Source organism: Pinus tabuliformis, chromosome 4_2 (genome assembly GCF_031772625.1).
Source record: "Pinus tabuliformis cultivar Carrire ecotype Pingquan chromosome 4_2, CPIR1, whole genome shotgun sequence".
In the NCBI taxonomy this organism is placed as follows: domain Eukaryota; kingdom Viridiplantae; phylum Streptophyta; class Pinopsida; order Pinales; family Pinaceae; genus Pinus; species Pinus tabuliformis.
The window spans coordinates 402,637,305-402,664,620 of NC_142304.1; the positions used below are offsets into that span (position 1 = coordinate 402,637,305).

Here is a 27,316-nt window from a genome sequence, read left to right on the forward strand (position 1 = left end):
ATAATTATTGAGATCGCTTACTGTCTAAGAGGGATATTAATTCTAAGTTTGGATTTATTTACTTGAATTATTGGATATTTCTTGAATAATTAGTTTTGAGAATTTTTCAAGTAATTGTGATCAACATTTTTATTGAGTACTCTGTCGTGGACTTGTGGAAAATTGTATATCTTTCAAGTATCTGCACAATTGGGATTTTTCATTAACTTTTCGCTTAAAGTATTTGGCGTTTAACTCAAAATAAATCATAATCTAAGTGCTTTGAGTCTTTAACATCTCGCCTCGCTCATCCCTTTGCTAATCGCATCTTGCACTCTTTCCATCATAATAACATTTTCCTTAGTAGTGGTTATCCTTCCAGTACTTGTCCTAAATTATTCAACAAGATAGTTGACTCCATAAGGCACTCATATCAATTGTCTAAATCTAATCTAATCTTTTAAAATCTTGCTAAATCTAAAAACGAGTATTTGGTCGTTTAACTGTGTCTCCCGGATTGGTTGGTTCCCAACTAGTCCTTCTTCCATCCATTTCCATAGGGTCTACCCCCCTTAGTCTGTTGTTGGGAGACAGCTTAAACGGAGATATTCGGGATCAGGTTGACAACCCCCGATCTGAGCCGCTATCACAGTGCCTAGACATTTTGTGCGACAACAGGTGTCATCCACAGGTCGTGGGTAAAGGTCCTAGAGGTCCAGGAACAGTCAATTGAGTGGGTTCCTGTTAGCATCAAGTGCAGTATACTCTCCAAGTAGGTTGAGTGAGCCCATTTAGCATCAAGCCCAGAATTACTTAGGTAGAGTGTGGCCTTTGGAGTTTCACCATGAGTCAAAGAGTTTGACCCAAGATGATGGTGAAGTTAGACTAGTCAGTATACCATGGGACAAAGGCACCAACCAAAATCGTGGTGACTAGCTGATGCTAATGATGTACCATGTGTCAGAAGTACTAACCAAGATTATGGTGAAGATGCACCATAGGTCAGAGGCACCGACTGAAATTTGTTGGAAAATGTAGCTAGACTGAATTGAATTAATAGTTGCCCTACTACATTCTCCAACAAAATTATGGTAACTTGTTGATGATGATGATTTACCATGTGTCACAGTGGCTGACCAGGATTACGGTAATGGAATAATGTTGATGATACTAATGATGAATTGTTATAACCTTTTCTTAGATAAATTTGTCAACAAGAAAACATCTGGATAGTCATTATGAATACCTCCCTAGCTAAGAGGGGAGTGTTGAATTTTGTAGCTATGGTTGAGCTTCATAATTAACATTTTAGCCCTTGATATGTATGTAATAATAAATGCCAAACATGTTCTTCATGTTGGCTCTAAAAAGAAAGATTTTGAATTTGTAAAAACTTAAATTTTGGCTCCAAAAGTGAAGTCGGCCTACCCCTATTGATTACTATATATAGAGAGCTTGTCTCTCTCATTTGGATCACTCATTCGGATCATCTCATCATCTGTTTATACAAAGTTTTATCAGGCAAAGTAAGGAAGTTTTTTTGAGGAAAAGTAACGAAGTTTTCTAGGGAAAAGTAACAAAGTCTTCTGAGGAAGAGCAAGGAAGAATTTAGGAGATGGAATTCTCCAAAGGAAAACTAAGTGTATGAGAAAACCTACTTTGCTAGAGTAGATTGAGCTAAGGCAAAAGGACGAATTCTTAAGACATCTTGGGCAACAAACCGAGTTAGGGCAGAAAGCCTAATCCCTGAAGCAAAAAGAATAGGACGAATTCTAAGGTAGAGCAATGGCCGAATTCTGAGCAAACCAAGTTGATAGCAAATTGACTTGTATGAAGAACAGTTTGACCAGGTGTGACCAGGGTTGTCAGTTTGACTTTATGTTTGACCTAGATGTATCTCTATTGACTTAAATAATTTCTCTAAGGAAAAGGTTGTTGGGTTTTTCCCCAAGTGGGTTTTCCCAAGATAAAAATCTTGTGTGCTTGTTTGGTTGTCTCTTTATGATCCTACGGGCATTTAGTTTATATTGTTGAGATCTTCTATGTAATTGCTTTATGTTGAATGTAAACAAAAGAAAAGATTAACTTAAGATATCATAGGAAGTAATTATCAGTTTAGAAGATCCTATGAAAAATCAATAGAAAGGAAGAAGAAGTTTGGGGTTGCTTGAAAGCCCTTTTTAGATCCTTCTTTTTGGAGCACTTTGGCAGCCCTTGAATGTGGTGAAATTGTGGGCTACTTGATGCTTTGAAGTTGGTTGAATATGGCCAACTTCCGAGCCTTAAAGGAACCCTATGCTACATTCAAGAAAACTTGCTCAAAGATTAGTAATATTAGGATGACGATGTGCAAATAAGGAGAGATAAATCATGTTATTCACAAGCACATGAAAATATCTAACCTAGTTGCAAAACAATCAAAAGGACAAGCAAATACTTACTTATCCTTCTCTTAAGCAACACTGCCCCTACTTGGGCCCAAATTTACTAAGTGAGAGTAATGAAACAATTAAAACAATCACAAGTTACCTCATACCAAGAGAGACATCACCAAGAGTAACACCACATGGACCTCCAAAGTCTTTTTATTATATTGTGCATAAAGCAATGTTGGACACCTAATCCACTAAGGGTTGGTGAGGTGGAAGTTGAACCGTCACTAGAGTCCAAGAGACCTTGGAATATGAAACCAATAGACATAACAATGTATTATAAATGTATATCTTGTGAATAGTGAATGCATCTCACAATTATCTTTCATATTGTGTTCACCATTCCATGTATGTGTTTAACATGGTATCAAAGCGGGTTATCTCCTGCCTTGCTCAAGTGTAAGCCACTGGTTTTTGTGGCCTCTTTAGAAATCAAATTTGTTTGGCTTCTCAACCACGGGTTTGTGCGATGATCAAGGCATTTGGTTTTCTTCACTTGCCTTTTCTTATGCTCATAAAGGCCTACTCATTTATCAGTGCATTCGACCTCTGACAAAGGACCATCGTTAAGGTTGTCACTGTCAACATACATTCCTATGAAGCATCTTTGTCATTCTACTGAACACGGTATCGTTCCTCTCTCAAGCTTGTATGCATTATAACAATTTTGTTTGGTCGTGTCCTTGAACCCTAATGCTCCCATTGACAAGCATTGCACCAATTTGTCACTCTATCGGTGCCTCGATTGGTTCTCCCAGCCTCTCTGCTAGTCAGACCTGCATGTCTGACCTCTCAACGAAATTTGTGCATGTTGTCTATTTTTGTTGAGCAACCACCTCCATAATTCATGCAATGCCCTCTCTGTAAGGCATTTTGCGTCAGAATTGTCAGCTTGAAACAAGTTTCGTAACAGTGAAACATACACGCTGAAACTTAAGGGTTTCTGTTGGAATTGAACTCTATGAAGAAGAAAGTTGGTAAAGTCCTCTAGAGATTAAGACCCCACCACTTGATTCAGCCAGCAAAGAGAATTAACATAGCGAGACTCATTGTTGGTGCCTCCAACAATGCCAAAAGGAACCGCACTTTCTATTATTATCCCAATGTTGTTATTCATGGTTTTCTCAACAGTCATGGGCTATCAAATTGAATAAAGACATTAACTAGAGACTCGATTACTATTTAAAAGCTATAGATTTTGGTTAGTAGTTGAACAACGCGTGTAAATTGGTTGATGGTCTTTGATCAAGGCCAACGTTTCAAGTGCACATCCCAGCTTTAAGAAGTCGTTGTTGTATCTGGCGTTCTCGAATATCTATATAAACGAAAGACATCACATGCTAGTTATAAAATATATATTGAATGTCAGAACACCTGATCATCTTATTTACAAGCTCAGTGATATCGACAGGCGTGTGATCAAAAATTTTGTGAATGGAGGTTGCAAGTTCGAACAACACCACCCAAGGTTTTGTCGTTATAGGCTTTATCATGCGATAAGCTTTGAATCTTAAAAATTTCAATCTTTGAGCATAGATCACTACTTCTTGGAAGCTACAGACTTAGAAGTTTTGAGATTTTATGGCTTTTAAAACCTAAAAGTATAGATCTTTTGTGTTGACATTCAAGGTTTTACACTAAAGGCATATCTACATGGGTTGGATCATTTGCTTGAAAAACCAAAAAGCAACAATTTGAATCGAGATAGTAGTGTTGATTTCGGCCTAGATTTTGACAGACTGTGTATGGCATTGCTTTGCTTGTGGAAGCCTTTGTTTTCAAAGCTTTATACCCCAGAGAATCCGCTAGGTTGTCCATGGATTTGTCAAATCTGGTGTTTTGTGCAAAGTAGTGAGTTTATATCTGAGTTTGCTACAAGACAGATTGTTTTTCAAATCATGAAACCCTTCCTCTTCCTCTGTTGCAAGTTTGTTGCAAAGCTATTGACATCAATAATATTCTAAAAGGGACTGAACTAAATTGGCTTCTTCTTGGCTTGGGAGACCTGCTTATAAGAACCTTGAATTGCACAAATTGCTAAAATTGTTGCTACAAAATAATTGAAATAACCAGAATGTATGTCTTCATGTCATCGTAGAGCTCAATAGTGGAACAAGGAATAGTTTTAGATTATGGGGGATTGATTCCTTTGATTAGAAGAATATATTTGGCAAAGATATTTGGCCTCTAACCAAGATTCAAATCAAAATTTCCTAGCTGCTAGCGGTTGAAAATAACTCTCTCAAGTCCTTCAACACATATATATATTTGCCCTTGTGGCTAAGATTTTCCATAGGAAAGAGGCCACAATATTCTCTATGAAAGAGCATTATTTGTATTCATTGCAGCTAGAAGGTTGCTTCTGCTCAGCTTGAGTTGGTTGAAAAATGGCTCCAATTGGTGGAATAATAGTTACTGAATGAACTAATACTCTCTACTATGGATAATGGAGTCAATATCAGCAAGGACACTCTCTTTCCGACATTAGAATTTGTCTGCAAAATGCACAGGAGAAGATTGATTTCTTGCAGCGTGAATCACAGCTATAGCAAGATGAGTTAAAGCAAAAAAGGCATCTTGTTTTTGTTCAGAACAATCATCATTTTTAGTCTAGAGTTGATGCCCATCAGCAGCTAAAACATGATCAAATCAATGAGCCCATATCAGAAGCAGATTTGCATGTAGAAGCAAAAATTCAGCCTACACTTTCCAAGCCCATCATCAAACCTTGGGAAGAAGTCATTCACAACAAGCACAAAACAAGTCCTGGATATGACAAGAAGGTGTCCCTTCATACTCCAGATTATTCAAAACCCATCAAATTTCAAGATGTTGGATTTCTTCAGGATAGTTCACCTTCACCAATTTCAGATTTTGCTCCTCCACATTCACAGCAAATTGTCAAATGCCAACATTGTGACAAATTTGGCCATGTGAAAGATCATTGTTTCCATCTTCATCCATGTGAGCATTGTGGTCAGCACAATCATTATTAAAACAAAGGCTTCAGAAACAAGCCTCCTACAAGAACGAATATTCACCTTGGATGGATTGCTTCTTGGCAATGGGCTTCAACAACCAAGAAGATATTTCTGTCATATGTCAAAATTTATTCTAGAGTATTAAAATGTCTTGCAATTGAGTTTTCTTCATCTTCTCACCTTGTATCTAACAAGGGGGGAATTGATGGTCATTTACAAGCTTCAAAGATAAATCAAGCAACCCTGAGCCACAGCCTAAAACTGTTGCTTGAGCCTACAGCCAGAGACATAGAAGCCCCTAAGCATGAATATGGTTGGTGGCCTTCCTTAAACCACTGCAGGTTGAGACCTCCCTTTTCAAGTTGAGGTTCTCCCTTTTTTTCTGCAGGTTGAAGACCTCCCTTTTCCAAGTTGATGGTCTCCCTTTTCAAAATATTAGGGACACTTCCTATAGCAGAAGACTTCATCTTCTAGCCAAATTTAAAAGAGTTTCTGGAATTGCACAAAGTGTTCTAGGTTGAGACCCAAAGGTCTCCCTTTTCAAAACAATAGGGAGCACTTCCTCTAGCAGAAGACTTCAGTTTCTTGCCAAATTTGGAAGAGTTCCAAGAACTGTACTAAGAGTTCCAGTGTTGGTGGTCATCCTTAAACCACCACCTGTCAAGACCTCAAGTTCTTCCACGTTATACCTTTTTAAGAGAGCATATTCAGCCCATTGCTGACATTTTGTATTATAGCTCTCTTCTTGGACTCGTATATACCCCTTCAGATTAAGGGGGGAATGTTGGACACCTAATCCATTAAGGCTTGGTGTGGTGGAAGTTGAACAGTCACTAGAATCCAAGAGACCTTGGAATATGAAACCAACAGCCATAACAATGTATTATAAATGTACATCTTGTGAATAGTAAATGCATCTCGCGATTATCTTCATATTGTGTTCACCATTCCATGTGTGTGTTTAACGAGCAATTACACATTTGGCAGAGTCTACCCAAGTGCCAAGCTTCCAACCATGGGAGAATGAGCAAATGGGAACTTTATTTATACAAGAATTGTGAAACTTTCAATCTATTTCAGCAACTGGATATATTCTTCTGACTGATTAAGAATTAAGTGCAGTTTATTTGCTACGGAAAATAACGAATAAAATCACAACTGCAATTTTCACCATAAAAACGCAGCAAAAAATAAAAAGTTGGAAACTGAGAAATATAGAGCACATACAATAAAAAAAATTGACATAGTTATTTTTGGACAATTATCCCTGGAAAATCCCAAAGCGGGAAAACCGGTGTAGCAGATGAGGGTTTTATTATTATGCAGTAGTGAAATAATCTAAGTACAATCTAGATGCCAAAATACTAGCAATCCTCAGTAAGAGAATCTGGAAAAATTATTAAGGGAATTTCTCCCTCCTCCACCGGCAATCTTGGCACAACACCACTTAGAAAATTGGCCTGCACAAGCTTCTACGTTGATGTTGCGCAGCCTGTAACTCGCACTCCTGGAATCTGCCTCTCAGTCAAACGTCATGCCTATTGCTACTGCTGGAAGTGTCCCTTTGGCTCTTTGGAAACTTTTCCCGGCCTCTGGAAGTTGAATCGACCCCCTACTCAGCAACATCAATCTACCACTCTGAAGTTGCCTACGCAACCTCTAGTGGAATAAATCTGCCTCTTGTTGTTGCCTCTTCTAAACTGGAAACTTCCTTCGGATCCCTCTTAGCCTCTGCGTCCCTTCTAGCTTGAACTTCTCTTCCTATTGAATCACTACAACTAAGTAGCTCGATCTGCCAAGGAAACTCGCTCACAAAGTGTGTCTATCTCCAACCCCATCGACCTCCTCTTATAATCTCTTGTTGGCTCACCAATGGCCATGACTAAATCCTCATCAATGGTTAAGATCATCTCTGAGTCAATGCATGTGAGTTTCTAGAGAAATCTCACCTTTCTCAATTAATTTTGTTAATTAATCACTTTTCCTAAGTTAGACTTAGGAAATATTTAATTATTGACTAATTAACTTAATTGAGCCATCTCTAGGTGTTTTCTCCTAGAACTTTTTCTAGGTTCTGGAGATCTTGTGTTTCTAAGCCTCTCTGACCAGAGTCGAGACTAGAACGCTTGTCTTATGCTACTCAACCATCAAAAACAAACACTCCCTCTTAGTGAGGAAGGTGTTCTAAACGATCTCATAACATCCTCCCATACACGTTGTTGATGTCTGACAACTGTGACAACCTGCCACTGCCCACCAAGCCGCTGCACAACTTTGATTCATCTGCCACTCTGTAGCTAAACCATCCTGCATCTGCGCTGTTCTTGACAGTACACTGTACTACCTGTATAGTTGCCAACTCTGCTTTGCGCTGCAACTAATCTCATGTTGTTGTTGTTGCTGCAACTACTGCAACTGAGAACCGAATCAATTGTCCTATGAACTGCAATTGTCTCCTGAGAATCTGATTGCTACCAATGTCTACACTGCAACTGCTCTATGCCCTTCATCGTCTGACTACAACTAGTACTGCAACTGTCCCTCAAGAATTGACTACGCCATTTGACACTGATCCATCTGCTACTAAATAATGTGGCCCCTGTAGCAAGGGTATTGATCCATGAGGAAACACCTATCCAATGCTATCCTCCTAGAACCCTACCCAGAAATTTTGCAACTCTGATGACTAAAGTTCAATGTTACCCCACTTCTCTCCTGGAGGTATAGCTGCATATAGTGTGAATTCATCCTCCAACATGGAAGACAAATTGTCAATCTCCGCCAAAGCTATTGCCCGATCCTGCTTCTCCTCCTTGTCCTTCTTCCTCTGAGGACATTGGGTATTGTAGTGACCAAACTCATCACATCTGAAGCACTTGATCTTTGACATATCCTTCTTCTTTTCTCCTCCCTGTGAGCCTTGTCCCAGACTGGGACCTTTCTTTTCTTTTCCCTTCGATGCAAGGGTTGTTTTCTCCTCCTCTTTCACACTCTTCAATCCTTTGTTGTTGCCACTAAAACTACTCTTGACTAGAGCAAGCCTCATCTCCTCCTGCGTAAAATCTGCCCACAATCGACTCCAACCTGGAAGCTAATCTAGTCCAGTGATACCTTAGACAAAAGTAGCCCATTCCTCGGTGAAACCATTGATAGCTACACGCACCAGCTCAGCGTCTTGAGGAGTCTCTCCAACTGTGGTAAGCTCATTCCGAACATCCTGAATCTTGGTGAGGTAGGGAATAACTCCTTCTCCCTTTTGCATCCTAGTGGTTCTCAGCTTCTCCTTCGAGAACATCTTCTGATTATGAAAAGGATTCTGGTAGAGTGATGCGAGAGCATCCCACATTTCTTTGGATGTATTCTTGGTCGCTATGAGTGAGACTACATGATCCCGAACGCCATCAAGGAAAAACCGCTTCACCTTGGCCATCTCCTTATTGTAGTTCTCTAGTTGCTAAGGGTTTGTCGATATAGCTACAATTCTCTTAGCGTATGTCTTCAGACCATGCTCATCTAACAGAAAAGACATTTTGGCTTTCCAAATACAATAATTCGAGGCTCCATCTAGCCTATCCTGATCTCGAAGTCCTATTAAGGCCATTTCTTGCAAAACTCACAACTAGGAAATATATAGGAATCTCTTCCTTTCTTGCTAGGTTTCTTGCTTCTACTACTCGCACTAGCTCTTGGAATGCGCAGTCCTACCAGCTGTTATTGCCACCTGCAACTGGAAATCAAGGACTTCCTTTAGAAAATTGAATCTAGAATCCCTCTGAGAAAAACCCCTCTGTGTGCTATTTCTCTTCCACCTAGCTTTGATCTGCAACTGCAAAAACTGCTACTAATCAACTACGCCCAGATCTGCTCAACGAAAATACTAATCTGCTTACCAGAACTGCTACATGGCTTCACCACTGCCTACAAGAACTACTACTGAACAAATCGAACTTTCATACGACCTGCAACTAGAAAATCAAACCCCTTTCTAGTAATTCGCACAGCCTGGCCAGCCTCTAGCAAACCTAGAAGAAATTCGCTCAAACTCCCTCTGAACTGCGAAATTTCTCCCTCTTCGTCTTTGAGCCTCTGATCTGTCAAACTTGCTCTAATACCATGTGAAATTTTCAATCTATTGCAACAACTAGAAATTATTCTTCTAACTGATTAAAAATTAAGTGCAGTTTATTTGCTACGGCAAATAACGAATAAAATCACAACTGCAATTTTCACAATAAAAACGTTGGGGAAAATAAAATGTTGGAAACTAAGAAATATAGAGTGCATATAATAAAAAATATGACAGTTATTTTTGGACAATTGTCCCTAGAAAAACCCAATGCGGGAAAATTGGTGCAGCAGATGAGGGTTTTATTATTATGTAGCAGTGAAATAATCTAAGTACAATCTAGATTCCAAAATACTGACAATCCTCAGCAAGAAAATCTGACAAAATTATTGAGGAAATTTCTCCCTCCGTCACAGGCAATCCCAACACAACACCACTCAAAAAATTGGTCGTCCAAAACCTCCGCATAGGTTTCTGCACTGATGTTGCATAGCTTGTAACTCGCATTCCTGGAACCTGACTTTGATTCAAATGTCTTGCCTACTACTGTTGTTGGAAGTATCCTCCAACCCTCTAGGAAAAATTCCCGACCTCTAGAAGTTGAATCGTCCCCCTGCTCAACTAAATTAATTTCCACTCTAAAGTTGCCTGTGCAATCCCTGCGCAGCCTCTAGTGGAATAACTCTGCCTCTTGTTGTTGCCTCTCCGAAACTGGAAACTTCCTCCAGATTCTCTTCTATTGCTCCCTCTTAGCCTTTGTGTCCCTTCTGGCTCAAACTTTTCTCCCTGTTGAATCACTGCAACTAGGTAGCTCGATCTGCCAAGGAAACTCGCTCACAAAGTGTGTCTATCTCCAACCCCATCGACCTCCTCTTATAATATCTCATTGGCTCACCAACAACCATGATTAAATCCTCATCAACGGGTAAGATCAATTCTGAGTCAATCCATGTGAGTTTCTAGAGAAATCTCACTTTTCTCAATTAATTATTGTTAATTAATCACTTTTCCTAAGTTAGACTTAGGAAATATTTAATTATTGACTAATTAACTTAATTGAGCCATCTCTAGGTGTTTTCTCCTGGAACTTTTTTTGGGTTCTGGAGATCTTGCATTTTTGAACCTCTCTGACCAAAGTCAAGACTAGAACACCTGTCTAACGCTACCCAACCATAAAAAACTAACAAGAATGAGAGAATATCCCAATGAAAATGCAATCAACAAGTGGCTAAGATGATGAGAATCCCAAGGAAGGTTGACTTCTCCAAGTGGCAATGTGACTGTTGTGTTAATCTCCTTGACGAGCAGTGCTGATCTTCTTCTGTTGTGCGCATTCCCTTGATTGCATGCGCATTGGTAAACTACCTGCCAAGTGTGGCATCAACTGTGAGTGAAGAGGAGTTATCTCTAACTCCCAACTTGTGGTCAAAGCCAAGTGTAATCTCTGCTGCGTACTACTGTCAAGGTAGGCCTACATGTGTCTCTTAGTGTTGTGTGTATGCCTATTAGTGAGGCCAGCATAGCACATGTGTAGACATGTGGAGGAGGAGGGGGTGTTAAGGGGGAGACAACTCCCCTAAAACTTTGTGCCAACACACCCTTTCAGCTAGTCAATTGATCCTCAAATCTGTGAGCACCCAAGAAAAGGGATTCAACCTCCCTAATAGCTAGTCAACTCAACCTATTTGGCAGCCTGACTGATGTCGCCTCCAAGTGGGCTTTGAACTTCTCTTTGACTTGATTTTGAATGCCAAAACATCTCTTAACTATTGTTGCCTTTATTTTGTCTCCCCGATTTATTTATTTTTGAATTTTCTCGTCTTTTTCTCCTCACTTTTGAATAAAAGTGTGTTTTCATGGGAAAATAATTATTTTTTGATCCCCAAAGTGGGTACTAGGATAATGTTGGTGCTCTGAGAATGAATTTTGAGCACTGATATGCCACCAACATTTCCAAGCACCACTTATTTACATTATTACATAGGAAATTAATTAAAATTATTGTCCTGTGGAAATTTTTAATTATTAAAAATTCCTAGAAATACCTAGTCAAATTTTGTAAGACTCTGGATATAGCCTGGCATGATAATATACATTGGCCCTAGACATTAGGACAAACCCAAGGCTCAGCTATTAAGCAGCACTCTAGCTTGGAGGTATATGAGTGAAAAAAATTGACTAGTTATTTACCGCTAAAGAGCGAAAATAATTAGTCATGTGAAAAAAACACTCTAAAGTGGACTCACTTAGTAACCAAGCCCCAAGTTGCATAAGTCAGTTACATAAGTTCATCATGCTAGCATTCATTTATTACAATTCCCCAATGGGGTTACAGAATTTGAGAGAAGAAGGGAGAGAAAGTAGAGAGAGCAAAGGGGCAGAGATGCCCTGCTGGACTTTTGATCTTCAAAAAAATTTATGAGTGCCTCATCCATTGGGCAATGGGGTCTTCATTCCATGCCAAGGTTGTAGGTTCCAACCTGTTTAGATGATGGGAACACCAATCCTCTGTAAGCACCAACTTACTGTTGTTCAGACTCCAACCTATTGAATAGATGAGAACATCGATCCTCTACAACTCAACTTAGCTTGGTAGCTCGATGTCCACTATTTAGGCTTTTCCCTTTTGTTGGCTTTAGTTGTGCTTCTTCCTTATCTTTCAAATCATCCTCATTCAAGTATTTTCCACTTCTGTCACTCCTCTTTTAACAGACCTACAGGCCTGTAGCCTAGACAACCTAGGACTTGGCCTCCACAAAAGTTCAGACCTGCAACAAGGGCTAATTTAGGCTCCAAAAAGAATGATTTTGGCCTGCAACAAAGAGTTAATTCGAGCTGCAACGACGCTAACTTTAGGCCTGCCTAGGTCTGCTCCAAGGCACAAAGAAACAGGTCCGAAACATTGTTGAAAAAATGTCCCCAAAACAATGTCAAAAAGAGCCACCTACAGTTCCTGGGAATTTGGAACTGCTATGTGTTGAACAGTGCTCCTGTCATGCTTCCTCGACACTCCCTAGGCACTCCCTAGATGCTTCCTAGATGGTCCCAAATGGTAATGTTAAATTCTTTAACATTATCATTAAATGTTTCAGGTTGTTTGAGAGTGGTTCCAACCTCATTGGACCTCATATGAAGAAAATAGAATTTCATATCCCATTCAAAATTCAGCAGACTTAACAGTTTTCAGCATTTCAAGATCAATGGGATTGCAACATTTCATTAGATTCCATCACATGTGAGGGTATGCGATTGGAATTTAATCAGGAGCACAAAGCCCTATATGTACCCCAATGTTGGTGGTGTTGATTGTTGAACTCCTTTGTGATGGCCTTCGCAAAAATGTACCCTTCACTCAAACCAAAAGCATTGATCAAGTATGAGGCAAGTACCCAACCTATTAGATGATATATACTCGGAAGCCTCCCGTGTGGTGAAATTCCATTAAAGATTAGGTGGTGGAGTGCTAAGGTGACAATGGAAACCACCTCATTGTTATATCATAATCTACTTCTTGCTTTGTGAGGCCTCTCACAAAGCCTCATACTGTGATAGATAAAGATCCACTATAACAGGCTGCAAATCATCCATAGAATATTCCTTAGTAAGAAGTAGTAGAAACAATCCTAGCAGATCATAAATAGAAACTCTACCACAGAGAGGATTTGAATATCGTACTAGGAGGATCATATAGACACTCTATTGAAATATGGACACACGTAATTGTTCCAAAAAATCTGAATTCCAAAACTGAAGAAGTCATACTTTGATCAAGGGTTTGGGACAATAGCTCAAACCCATGCACAAATTGCACAACCTTATGTGCACTGTAAACTATTTGATCACTGTTGTAGAAACGATCCCTGTCAGAACCTGTTACTCTTGCAAGTTCTTCAATTTGTTGAGGACAAATCATGCAAGACTAGGAGACATATCCCTCATTATGACAAAAATTAGAAATAGATTTTTCCTTATCTAATCAGCCCAAATATAAGTAGCCGCATTTACTAGGGAAACTACTACTGACTCCATTATGTTCCAAGATGATGCAAATAGGTATGCAAAAAACCACCTTGATTAGAACCCCAGGATGAAATAGTACCAACTTCTTCCAAAAAATCTGCATTGTATGGAATCTGCAATAGGATGGTGCAAGCCTTAGCAAGAGACAAACAGAGAGAAAACTATGCTGCAAAAGTGAACGAGTAGCATTCGGTTTCAAAGAGAGTTTTTTTAAACCCAAAGGAGAGATGATCTGAAAACCCTAATTGTACAGCCCTTACGGCAACACCAATAGCCAAAAAAATCTTCAGATTAGCTACAGAGAAAATAAGATCTGGAAACCCCAGTTCTACAGCCCTTAGGGCAATACCACTAGAGAAAAAGATTCCAGATCAACTGCTGAAGAAATCAGATCTGGAATCGCTAGATTCACATCCCTTAGGGCAAGCCACTAACCACAAATCTACAGAACAATTGCTGAAAAAAATCAGATCTGGAAACCTAGTTCCACAGCCCTTAGAGCAATGCCACTAGCCAAACACCTCTGAACTAATGCTGTAAATAAAAATAAGAAAGATGGTGATCACAAAAAATAGTGATGCCATCAGCCCATAGAGACAGATCAGCTCAACAAAAGATGGCTGAAATAAATCGGTAAGTAAACCCCAATGTTGGGCACTCCAATCTATGGGCAAGATATTCAATACAAGTGCATAAAGCTAGCTCAAATGGCATCAAATAAGGTGCCTTTCTCCAGCCAATAATACACCATGAAAGCAGCCTTGTAAATCCTCAAGTTAGGCACTCTTCCACGTGCCAAACACTGATCAGAAAATATACCAGCATGAACAACGAACAAGAAACCCTAACCATAAACAAAATGAGTAGAGAAAGGTTTACTCCCATTCTGATACCATGTTGAGAATTGTACAAGAGAATGAGGATCAAATGAAACCAAACAACCAACCCCAAAGAAGAAAGGGCACTAAAGAAGTGCTGTAGAGTTGTTTATAGGTGCGCAAGAAGGAAGACACCAAATGTGCTAAAGAGAGAGAAAAACAGCCATGGAACAAAATAACACAACACTAGAGATGGTGCCCATATGCTTAAACAATTTTAGAGAGAACAATAGCTCACAAGATGATTTTACAAATGAAAGAGTCGTTGTGTATTTACACGACTCAAGTAGGTAGGGCACTTTCCCCAAGGAGGCATTATGGACCTACAAAATGATGACTAGGTTAGCCTTAACCACAACCTAGTATTATAATAAATGATTACATTAATGACACAATATGAGTAGAACATGGCAAAAACTGAGGATTACACCATTCTCGATAAGAACACAGCCATAACAACTAATAGTACAAACCAACAGGCTGATCCACGTCATCCAAAATGCCACTTTGAAATTAGAGATATAGCCTTTATGCATCTCCAGTCCTACAAGAAAACAACTCCCAAGCAACAAGGCGAGAACAAGCTTCAACCTAAGCTCTATGGTGCCTATAGAGTGAGGGAAAAATCAACATCTCATGCTTAAAGAAGAAACTGCACAGTGAGATTGATTATTATCAACATTAAAGCTATAAGATGATTTAGAGTGGAAGAGAGAAATTGACAACCAAAGTTAAATTGCCAATCCTAGTTAAGTAAAACTTGAAAGCAATTGCTGCCAAAAATGAAAGGGAAACAGCAGCAATCATTTACAAGTACCCACCATCTCTGCTTGAGACATGCTCTGTGTAGAAAATCCACGAGATTCTGATCTGCTATAGTGAACAATCTGAAAACTAGCTTCTTTTCACTAAAACACAGAATTTCTCTACTTCAAATTTGCAGCGGAATAGGAACAGAAATAAATATAATTCACACAATCCAAGACAGAGTTTTATAGGGAACCCAACTGGGAAAACCCTCTGCTTGTTTATTGATAGAAACTGAGCAATTGATCTCTTACAAATACAATTGTTTCACTTGGAGAATACACCCTTCTCTCTGTTTATCCTAAGCATGAAACCCTTGCAAGAATGCTGATCACGCTGCCTTCTTCCCTTGCTCCTCCTCTGCTCCAAATTCCTAGCGCAAACCCAAGGAACCAAGTCCCTAATTCCTTGCGCAAGAGTTGATCCTTTAGCTCCTAAATTATAGCGCATGAGCCAAGGGAAAAACTGCCTTCTACCAATTCGCACAAGCCTTCTTCTTGTCACGCTCACTTACAAGCTTACCCACAAAACTGGTGCAAACAAGAGTGAATACATTGTGCCTTCGTTCCTTCTTTATAGCAATTTGGATGACTAAAATCAATGAATTTCTAATTAAGGAATGATTTTGTGATCGATTTAGTTAGCATGAGTTAATTGATCATGCAACTCGTCCTATTTCAAGTCAACCACTTGAAACTCAATCACTTGTGTTTTTCCTCAATCAACTCACACTAGAAAATCAAGAACTCGACCTTCAATTTCAACACATCAGTTAACTGCAACCTAACTCGTCCTAATTTTTAGGGACACTCCTAAATTTTAGGAACTCAAGCATGCACAAGAAGGAACTCGAATTTGACTCCTTGAATTAAGGCACAAATCAAGGAATCAATTTCTCACTACTATTTTCAACACTCCCTCTTAGCGAGGAAGGGATTCCTAGAAGAACCTCGTCCACCTGGATCTGTCCCCAATACTACCAAGTTCTCCACTGCTGCAGTTGCTCCCTTTGAACTAGAAGACTTCCCTGCTTTCTTCTGTGGAACCTGCTTTGAATAAGTTCTTTCCCACCATGCTCTACGAGTCCACTTCTTTAGTCATAAGTGCCATGTACCCTGTGTACCTTTGTGGCTGCTTCTTGATGTTGGAAGACTCAACTCTCTTCCGATATCCCTTAACCAACTCCTCTGCCCACTTGGCTCAAACTTTCCTTATACTAGAAGTCTCTGACTAAGTGGCTACCTCCACTCGCCCAAGACTATGGTCCTCATCATCATCATCATCATCATCATCCTACTGGTTAGCCCAACTGCCAACTAGCTTAACCTGAAACTGAGATATTGGTTGAGGCTCCATCTTGAGAGCTTTATCCTGCTCTCGCTCAACCACCACTCCTCTACTCTGAGCTCTCCCTGCCTTGTTGCTCATGGTTGCACCTATCTCTACCTGCAAATTGTAGAGATTCTTCACCCTCACACCTATCTGCTTCTTACATCCAGATGCTAAGTGTTGGAGGTAAGCCTTACCTCTGTTTTAGATGACATCATATCTCTTGTCCTCAAGGGTGGGTCTACCGAAACAAGATTCTGCCTCAATCCTGGAACATAGAGAACATCTTTGAGATGAAGACGATTATCTGACTCCCTCTAAAAACTAACAGTACCAACTCCCCTATCTGCACACTGACCATCATCTCCTAGCTCAATCTGAAACTAAAAGTCCTTCTCCTTCAGGTCGCTGAAACTCTTCTTGTTCCCAGTCATTGGAAGGATGCTCCTTGAACACATCTGGCAGGTACTTTGGCTCCTCTTCTATTGATCACTTCAACTTCTGCTACTTCAGAAACCTTGCATCTCCAACCGTCAAATTTGCCACTATTAATCTCTCTTGGCTGCTCCAAGAAGACTGAACATAGGCTACTCAAACTGTTTGCCCTCTAGCTGATCATTAGTCCATCAATGAGTCAACACATAGGGTCTTCATCAACTGCCCACTTGTTGCTCCTTAGTCCTTCAAGAACACAACACTTTGGGACTTCACACTCTTCCCACTTCTACCTTCCTGTGCTACTCCAATGAAGACAAACTTAGGGCATGGAGGCTGCCCTCTATCACTGTCAAAAGTCCTTCTCCAACAGTCAACTTAGGGCTTGTTCATAAGCCCACTTGGCTGGTCCTTATTCCTTCAAGAACTAGCCCTTAGGGCTTCTCTGATTTTGCCCTTCTAACAGTCCTCAAATTCCTTTATAAGTGACTGTTCTTAGGGCTCTTTTGGCACCTACTACAGCCCTCCTAACAGTCCTTAAGATGCCAAACAAAACTGTCCAAACTGAACACCTCATCCACTAGCAAACATCAAATTCAAGAGGACAAAACATACCTTGTTTTCTCAGCCAACTGTTGCTCCTCTTGACCTCGGCTTCTGTGCCCTTCTCTGCAATTCTCGGCCCTCTGTTAGGGCTGACTGTAACTATAGTTACAGCCCCACAAACTCAGCCCTCTATGCCTCCAAATACTGCAGATTAGCTTCCCCAACAATCCTCCCTTATTCATTGTCCTTCTTGCCTTTGTACAGTCCACTGTTTGGCCTATTTGGTACTCAAAGAGACCACCTACAGGACTGGGCCGCACTAGGGCATACTTAGAAAATATTCAGACCTGTTTCTAGAGAAACTCTCCACCCAAAACCTGCAGCTGCCCTTCCTCTACAACTCCTCTTCTTCGCTGGCCTTTAGGACACTTTTCTGCCCACTGTCCTAGCTTTTCGGCCTCCCAAAAGGACACCTACAGCAGTGCAAATGTCATCCCAAAGACACATAAATATACAGACATGTTCTTGAGGATTTAGCCCTCTAGATGTCTCCTCTATGCTGGCTGTAACTCCACAAACTCTGCCTGCTGTCACAAGATTATTGGACCCAGAAAAGTCCAGTATCTCTCCTTCGCTAGGGCTCCTGATCTGCGGTTGCCTCAAGGTATCTTCTTTTGATGTTTTTGCTCCTTGGATGTGCTGATCTTTATTCTGTTCTATGCTTTGATACCATGTAGAAAATCCATGAAATTCTGATCTGCTATAGTGAACAATCTGAAAACTAGTTTCTTTTCACTAAAACACAGAATTTCTCTACTTCAAATTTGCAGCAGAATAGGAACAGAAATAAATACAATTCACACAATTCAAGATAGTTTTTTTATAGGGAACCCAACTGGGAAAATGCTCTGCTTGTTTATTGATAGAAACTGATCAATTGATCTCTTACAAATACAATGTTTCACTTGGAGAATACACCCTTCTCCCTGCATATCCTAAGCATGAAACCCTTGCAAGAATGTTGACCACGCTGCCTGCTTCCCTTGCTCCTCCTCTGCTCCAAATTCCTAGCGCAAACCCAAGGAACCAAGTCCTTTATTCCTTGCGCAAGAGCTGATCCTTTAGCTCCTTTGCTCCTCCTCTGCTCCAAATTCCTAGCGCAAACCCAAGCAACCAAGTCCCTAATTCCTTGCGCAAGAGCTGAACCTTTAGCTCCTAAATTCTAACGCATGAGCCAAGGGAAAAATTGTCTTATACCAACTAGCACAAACCTTCTTCTTGTCACGCTCACTTACAAGCTTACACACAAAACTGGTGCATACACAAGTGAATACAATTGTGCCTTCGTTCCATCTTTATAGCAATTCGGATGGCTAAAATTAGTGAATTTCTAATTAAGGAATGATTTTGGGATTGATTGATTTAGCATGAGTTAACTGCTCATGCAACTCATCCTATTTCAAGTTAACCATTTGAAACTCAATCACTTGTGTTTGTCCTCGGTCAACTCACACTAGAAAATCAAAAAACTCTACCTTCAATTTCAACACATAAGTTAACTGCAACCTAACTCGTCCTAATTTTAGGGACATCCCTAAATTTTAGGAACTCGAGCATGCACAAGAAGAAACTCAAATTTGACTCCTTGAATTAAGGCATGAATCAAGGAATCAATTTCTCGCTACTATTTTCAACACTCTGGAAACAGATAATTCTATTACGTCAAGGTAATGAACAATCACATTTACTGTATTAGTTTTACAAACAAAAGTCATGTTTTCAATTGTCTAGTTAGCTAATAAGTTGCATTGACCTGTGAGCTTTTGCGTATGGTTATACTTGGTTACCCCCTTCCTTGATTGATCTGATTCAAGCACAGTAGGATCTCCCTACATATAAAATGTTAATAATGGGAACCTCACACGTATTGATGCCCTTTAGCTTCTAGCTCTTGGGAAGATTGCAACACCAACTATAAGAAATTCTTATGGCCAATTCCATTATATTTGTCTCTTCATTTTACACAAGTCATTCTTATATTATCATGGTAGATTTAATTGGAAAACGAAATTGAGAAAATGCCCTCAAAAGCCGGTTTTGCATGTAATGAAGATGCCCATATCATACATATCGAAATCCTCATCAGGTATTTTGTTTGCCATCAGATTAATTTTGGGTCATGACTTGACTTCATACGAGGAAACAGCTACTGCATTAATCAGTTTTTAAATCTGTGGAAAGACTGATGCTAACAAACTTACAGTCATTATATGCTAGAAGTAGACTTCATCTGTTTCTATCATAAATTAACCAAACCCTACGGTTGTTTTCATAGAATTGAACGAAATGGAAACAGCAATGGCAGAATTTCTTGAATTAATCAGACAGCTTCTACTTCTTGAGCAATCAAATTGGTTCATAAATTGAACAAATAAAGTAAAATATTCCACAATAATATGTGTGCCAAACAGACTTATTTTTCTTTTGAATATGCCTTATATTATAAAGAAAAAACACATTTACAGATTAAAAAATTTGGCACACGTGTATTCATGAGCATCATATATACTTTGAAATTTGATATTTATAAATACACTGATGGATTTCACATTTTTCAGGTTGCCATCTAGCAACAAGTCGGAGTTTTTGCAGTAACAATAACCCTGGTTCAAAATTAGGCAGGCTTGCTTCCAATGCTAATACTGTCGATAAAAATCTCTCAAGCTGTAGGTTGTCTTAAAGTGACAACACTGATTGCACGATAATGCAGAGGTGCTGTTAGAGGTAGCCATTTGTTAATGCGGTCTCCTAGGCCAGGTTCAAGTCCTAAATGACTTTGATGGAATACAGACCCCTCAGTTGCAACTCTTTAGCCAAATGTAGGTATTTAACGAGAGATATAGAGAGAAATCATTTATTGAACACGTGATTATTGCGAGGTTGTGTAAAACAAAAGTTACCATAGACCAGCATTTGATATTGATGGCTATAATGTCATGAAGTAGGTTTCAACAAGCGATTAAGGGTGGTGATTGCCGATTAGTAGCCATGATATCAGATCTTATGAGTTATTCTACTCGTACACCCCGAGATGGAGCTGCTGCCAAATATGGATGTTATCAAACTGATCAACACCCACAAACAGGAATTCAACCTGGCCCCTTCGATACTGTTAATTTGCCCTATGCAGCATGTATTCTAAGGGATGAGCAGCAAAATGAGAATCAGTTATATATCACTGCAGTTCTTAATGATTCTGGACCATGGACTCAAAACAAAGGAATATAAAAGACAAAGTGAGGCATCTAAACAGCTAAACCAACCTTTTTGAATTGAGCAATGGCTTGCACACCGTCTGCGTTGAGAACATTATGCAAAAGTATGACATGATCTCTGGTCAGGTACAAATGGCACACTCTCCCAATTTTATCAAATGCAGGGACAAATCCTGAAAAACGAAAAAGACCAAAATCCAATTATATTGTGATTTCCAGTGGAAAGCACGAATGCCTCAGATGAAGTATCTTGCGAGTTCTGCTGAAAGAGTAGATGCCTACATACAATTCTGGGGGACAAGAACAGATATTTATTAAAAAATAGGAAGCAGAATTTTGTGTTGGACGAACCCACAAGCTTTAAAAAACAGGGGGAATGAAGACGGTAACCAAAGCTTACTTCGTTCCAGCAAATTAACTCCATTGACGGTGAGAAAAGCTTTGAATTTCATGAGGGCCTCCGCTCTTCCAACGTGCAGTATGTAGATACGTGAAGACCCTTAGAATAGGTATGTCCCGTGATGACATTCGAGTTGTCTTGCTGCCCTGGAAGGGCTTTGCCCGCGAAACATTTGAAGTTTTCTTATATTTTATTTTCCAATATTTACTAGATAAGACTTTACCCTGAACTCTCGTCTGAATGGATTTTCCTGTGGTATTAAGTAAGCTATCTATGCTTCTTCGTTTTATTTTTGGGGAGAGGTGAAGGGCGGATCCATAAGTAAAAATGTTAATGAAGGGTTGATCTAATAAGTAAAAATGTTATAATGAAGGGTTGACGTAGTAAAATCAAAATAATGATTTTTTCAAATAAATAAAAAATAATAATAATAAAGGCAGCATATATTATTTTTGAAGAAGTAAATGAATACAAGTATTTTGGGATTGATTTCAACAACAAACTTAATTGGGAGCATCGCAGAAAGAAGATAATTTTGGGAGGGTGGAATGCATTGCTTTTCAAAATAAATGTAGAGAGACATAGTTAGAAAACAATCCCAGTTTTTTGGCTCCTAGTTTGTCGAGTGATTTTATATGGGTGTGAATTGTGGGCTAGCAGCGTCCCTATCTGAAAATGGAAGCAAATTGAGAAAATCCAAAAACATTTTATCATGAGCAAGATTAAGAAAAAAAGTTTGGTTTCTTATGAGATAACGCTGAGTGAAATAGGAGCAACTTCTATCGAAGCAATTGTTGTGGTGCATCTCATAAGGTATCTACAAAGAATTGAGGAAATGGGAGAAGGTAGATGGCCTAAAATTATCCTCAATGAAGGAATGAGTGAAAAAAAGAAATCATGGATGAGACAAAACGACAAATGGATGCAAAAATGGAATATTTACCTAAATGATGTCCCACAAATAGCAAGGATTTAAAGAGTTTTGTTATGGAGAATTTTCGTAAGCATATATGGGGAAAATAGTTGGTTAGAAAGAAGTACTATGTTCAAGAATTCAACCCCACTTGTGATATCCAACAAAAAGAGTACATTGGAGCTAGCATTCCATGGAGAGCAAAGATTCTTATTGCTCAATTAATAACTAACTCGCATCAACTACAGTGCGAAACAGGTCGGTGGAAAAGACCTAAAGAAGTTGGGAAGAACGGGTGTATAATTTTTGCACTTCTGGGGCAGTGGAATCGGAAAAACATTTCATTTTGGAATGTGATGCTTTCAAAGACATCACACGCAGTTACAGCAGTATGTTAACGTTGGTTCCTTGGCATTGTCTTTTTAGTGAGGGGATTGTTAGAAGGTTGGGTCAGGTCAACGCATTATTAATTTGAATAATAAAAGGGATTGAATTGCATAAGAAAAAAGTAGGGAAGCTAGTGGTCCCATAGACTATATCTAGTCTCGTGGACACTAAAATTTCATTTTCATTTTTGTTTTCATATATGCAAAAATGTTATAAAATGTTTTTTTTTAAAAGAGGTTTGGTTTTAATTTTTCCAAAGTATTTTCCATTTTAATCTCTTTTTATGAGGTTTGAATTTGAGAATTAGATAAAACTAAATATTATACAAATTAATTTTCTACAACTTATGGGTAATGAAATATAAAATAATTTCATTTTAAAACATATGGTAAATTTAATTGTTGTAATTTTTTTCATTTTTTGAGAGTTTTTGTTGGTATATTTTTCACGTAATTTTATCTAAATTTGGTAAGAATTTATGTAAGTAAATTTTTGAGGGCATTAAATCCTTTATGCATTCAAAAAAGCATGTTAAGTAACAAAATATCACATTTTAGCCCTAAATTATATCCATGTATTCCACCAAAAAACCAATATGTAGAAGAGTTAGGCAACATTTTTTTCAATTCCTTTTCCGAATTAATTTATATTTGAATAGATTCCAAGGCTTCTAGCTTTCTATCAAGTTATTTAATGTAAATTTTTTAGTAACTAAAATCATTTTCTTAAATATAGTTAATATATCAACTAGCCTAGATCCATCTTTAACTCTGGAGCACCAAGAGGGATCAAGTAACTCAAAAGATTTGATCCTTCTTCGGGCTTGATAGATCCAAAGCTAAGATGGATCTAGGTTGGTTATATATATATATATGGGTTGTCAAAACTTGGAGTCCAAAAACCGCCAACAGGAAATTGACTACATGACCTTAATTTTACTTGGAGCTGAAAAATCGCCAACAATAAATTGACTCCATGACCTTAATTTTACTTGAACTACCATAACAGTATTTATAAGCATTAGTCTATTATATTTTTTTTTATTTTTTTTTTGATATAGTCAAAATGTTTACATAAGATTATAACATCTCTTCCATACTAAGTTGCAGACATAGCCACATCAAAGTTAAATTGCATAACTTAAATAAAACATATTTCTTAACAAATAATTCACAAAAGCTACATATATATCAACCAAAAAAATTATAGCATCAAATGCCCCACCATGGTGGTTTTCCAAGGACATCATATTCATGTATTTTTATAGATGAGTCTATCAATGATTGCAATTTTATACATAAACTTTAAATTCCATCATAATACTAAGAATCGATGTAAAGTTGTATTCATATTATCTACTATCCATTATATTTATATAATAACTTCCATTGACAGCAACGATGTCCCTGCTAAAAAGTATAGGTTACATTGTTCTTTCACTAGAATCAATTTAACTTTGCAAGTGAGATTGCTTGTAGGTATGCTTATTCTAAGTCTAAATAAGTTTCATTCCCATAAAGTCGCAGCATGATGTAAGGATGCTTCCCATCCTAATAGGTCTAGTTCGGGTATAGAGAATGTCAAGATGTGAGTTGCAATGCAAATAGGGGTGGAGTGGATGGATGCAATATCAGCTCCTCTGTAAACACTATGTATCCATGGCGGGTGTACAAGTCTTCTTCTCTAATCTTCCTTGCATGCTTGTTCGGCTAGAATTTGGGCTCAACAAAAATTTATTATGCATTTTGAGTAAGAACTATAGGGAATGGTGAAACATATGGAAACTGCTAACTTTGAATCAATTGCAAATGGACTTAGACTATATTTATAAGTGATGGCAAATTGGTTGCATTATTTACTATTATGATGTAGCATTAACTTTTTTTAATGGAAATCAAGGTGCAATTTTAATTTACAATTACCTTTTAAATGTTAATCGTGTGCTTAATTAGTCTTAAAATTAACTTGAGTTCAATCTTGGAATTTCAAAACTTGATAATTTGGGATATGTTTGAAATATCATATAATACACCTGCATTGACCTTGCAATAATTATTTTTTTAAATAATTGTTATACTTCTTATGCAATATGGACAGGTACCATGCATATGAGGAAATCATTACACCGGGCATTGTGTTGAAGACTAGTGACATAAGGACAAAGTACAAAGGCCACAGTTGGTTGGACCTAAAGACAATGTGTTGTTGCCACTTCAACAGTTGAAAACCTGCATGCAAACTACTTCTCATGGAGGAATCTTCGTATGTGAAATGCATTGTGCTGAAAAGCTAGATTACTTAACCTCATTATTTCTAGTTTAGGTTTGAGATAACCTATCCAACGTTTAGCCTCGTAACCTAACTTTATAACTTGTTTTGGTTTATTTTTGAATCTATAGGCTTTCTTAAGTATTTGTTTCCAAGTGATGTGATGTTTTATTAATTGGCTCAGTAATCAAAATAGGTAAGTGTCCCTACCTTTGAAGTAATGGTAAGCGTAACTATTTGTTCTTCTAGTAGTCCATTTGGTTAGGTCAAGTGAAACGATCCAAGAAAAAAATTTGTTTTCTTTATTTTTCTTTTTAGCTAGGTTTAGCCTAGGTCGGGGCCAGCATGTTCATTGGATGGAAGAGAACATTCTACCCACTATTGGGGTGTTATACCAAGATTGTGTGAAGCTTGGACGCCCATTGGGATAGTTCAACTCCCCCAAAAGTAGCTTCTATCCTAAACCCCTCCCTATGAGGTTTGAACCTAAGACCCGGTGGGGACTAAACCTGACTCAAGCCAACTAGTCTACACCTCATGAGTTAAGAAAGAAGATCTACTATGCATAGTTAAAAGATTTGTTGTTTGCATGTATATTTATTTGCATTCAATGATAAATATAGAGGCAAATATGATAAAAGCATCAACATTATTGGGAAGTACTATTTGTTAATGAGCAAACAAATCAGGCCAAGTTGTGAAAATTTTTAGTCGGTCTAGTTAGATCACATTGCAACAACAACAACAAAAACATAAATATGTCTAATGCCTTGGAGGTTGGAGGTTACGTTATTGCTCAAACCTTCACATCTCCCATGTAGACCATGAGTTATGTAAATTCTCAATGAGTTTTTGTGAATGTGTGCTTGAATTTATCAAAAATTGAATGAGCCAGAAGGTTTAATATAGATTTTTATTATTTTGTGCACAGAGAAATACATGTCAATTGAGGAAGCATAGAGAAAAGAGAGAAGCCGATATGAATCCAACAAGTGTAATTAAAACTTGGCCCAAACAGTGAATTGACACATTGCAACTGATATATCAAGTCACAATTCTTGTGAAATTTGAGCTTGATTACGTAGTTTTATATCTCTATGTAATTTTACTTAATTTGATTTTTTATTTAATTTTAAATATTTTTTTGTTCTGAGCCCATGGGGGGTATCTCAATTAACGATGGCTGTGAAGATGAAGTGTTATGTGTGAGGAGGTTTGAGGTTCAAATCCCCCAATTCACATGTGCCTACAGAAGGGGCATACATGGGCATAGTGGTAGTGGTTGGAATTGACCCTGTGTCACGCAAGTATGAGACCAACCCAGCTATTGTTTCCTCTATAAATAAATAAATATTTTATTGTCCTAGAGAAGGATGGAGAGTGTTGTACAATGGGCTCGCACCTTTTCTAGTGGACACTACTTCATCTCAAGTGAGTAAATGGCCTAGTTTGTACAAGTAGGTTTTAAAGCATTGTAGATGTTAGGTACTAATTGTGTGTAATGCTACTTGTAATATTAACAAGTAGACGAACAACACAAACCTTATACTTTAGATTGGGTGGTTGATCAAGCTTTATCCATAGTTACACAGAATTTACTTTATATAGAGATGGGTAAAACAAGAGTTATCAATCACCTCACTTTTAACAGAGTTGTAGAATGCACCTTGCATTTTCTGTATGGACAATAAAACAACATAGATATGTTTATGTGAAAAAACTACATTTTTAAAAGTTATGTTAGTTAAAAAATAGAATTCAAATGAAGGTTGTCATTTCTTTTGATCTTGTCTTCAAGTGCCTTTTAACTACATTATAGCTTGGTGCTTATCCACATCTTGAACAATGTTGTCCACAAAATGCTTTTGAAGTTCCATAGTTGTACACTATTTGAAAATTCATAATTTCATGCAAGTGAGATGCTCAAGATAAGGATAACATTATGACAAACATATATATAATATAAAATATGTTGATTTATGAAATAGTGATGTAATTATTAGCCATGTTCTATTGGGTAGGCAGTAGTGCTTAATGTTTCTATATGTTTCATTTTAGACTAAATGATATATTACTAAGATTGTGGTTAAGAGACGTAACTGATAGTTTTGGCCAACACAATTCTCAAAGGACTTTGTAATATAAATGTGTTGAATGATTAATGATGTTAGTAAACTTATGATGCAGGAGCATACAGCTCAACAATTTATTTATGTTCAAGTTAACTTAGGGGGTCTTGTGTTTTCAAGGAAGTTGGATTCCTATGTATGTAATTATTAATGTTTTGAGTGATTATAATAGGAATTAATTAGACATTGTGAGGATATTTGTAAATGCTCTCGAATGTAGGAGAACATGAGTGATTAATGATGATGAGATAGTTGGAAATCAATTGTAAGTCTTAGAATAGGAAATGGTGTCATGATTCATGGAACTAGAGAGGATTCTTAGGGATAACTGGAGTTAAACGTGGACTTAGACGATATTCAGGATTTAGTTCAGCAGATTAAGGATCTGAACCAGAATTAGTTCAACAGAACCTTTTGTATAAATGTAAACCTAAAAGACATAGAGAGGCAATAGTTAGAAGTCAGTCAGAG

At 38.1% G+C, this 27,316-nt stretch overlaps 1 protein-coding gene across 1 annotated transcript in view; it reads right to left on the reverse strand.

Moving 5' to 3' along the window:
• The window catches only part of LOC149169659 (Hus1-like protein), a 93,196-nt gene extending 71,796 nt beyond the window's left edge, over positions 1 to 21,400 (reverse strand). The window contains exons 1-2 of the mRNA XM_089428762.1: positions 21,149 to 21,400; positions 20,797 to 20,921 (exon numbers count right to left, since the gene is read on the reverse strand). Of these exons, the coding sequence (XP_089284888.1) occupies positions 20,797 to 20,921; positions 21,149 to 21,200 (177 nt within the window). The 5' untranslated portion in view covers positions 21,201 to 21,400. The remainder of the gene's footprint in view (positions 1 to 20,796; positions 20,922 to 21,148) is intronic.
• Between the last annotated feature and the right edge of the window lie 5,916 nt (positions 21,401 to 27,316).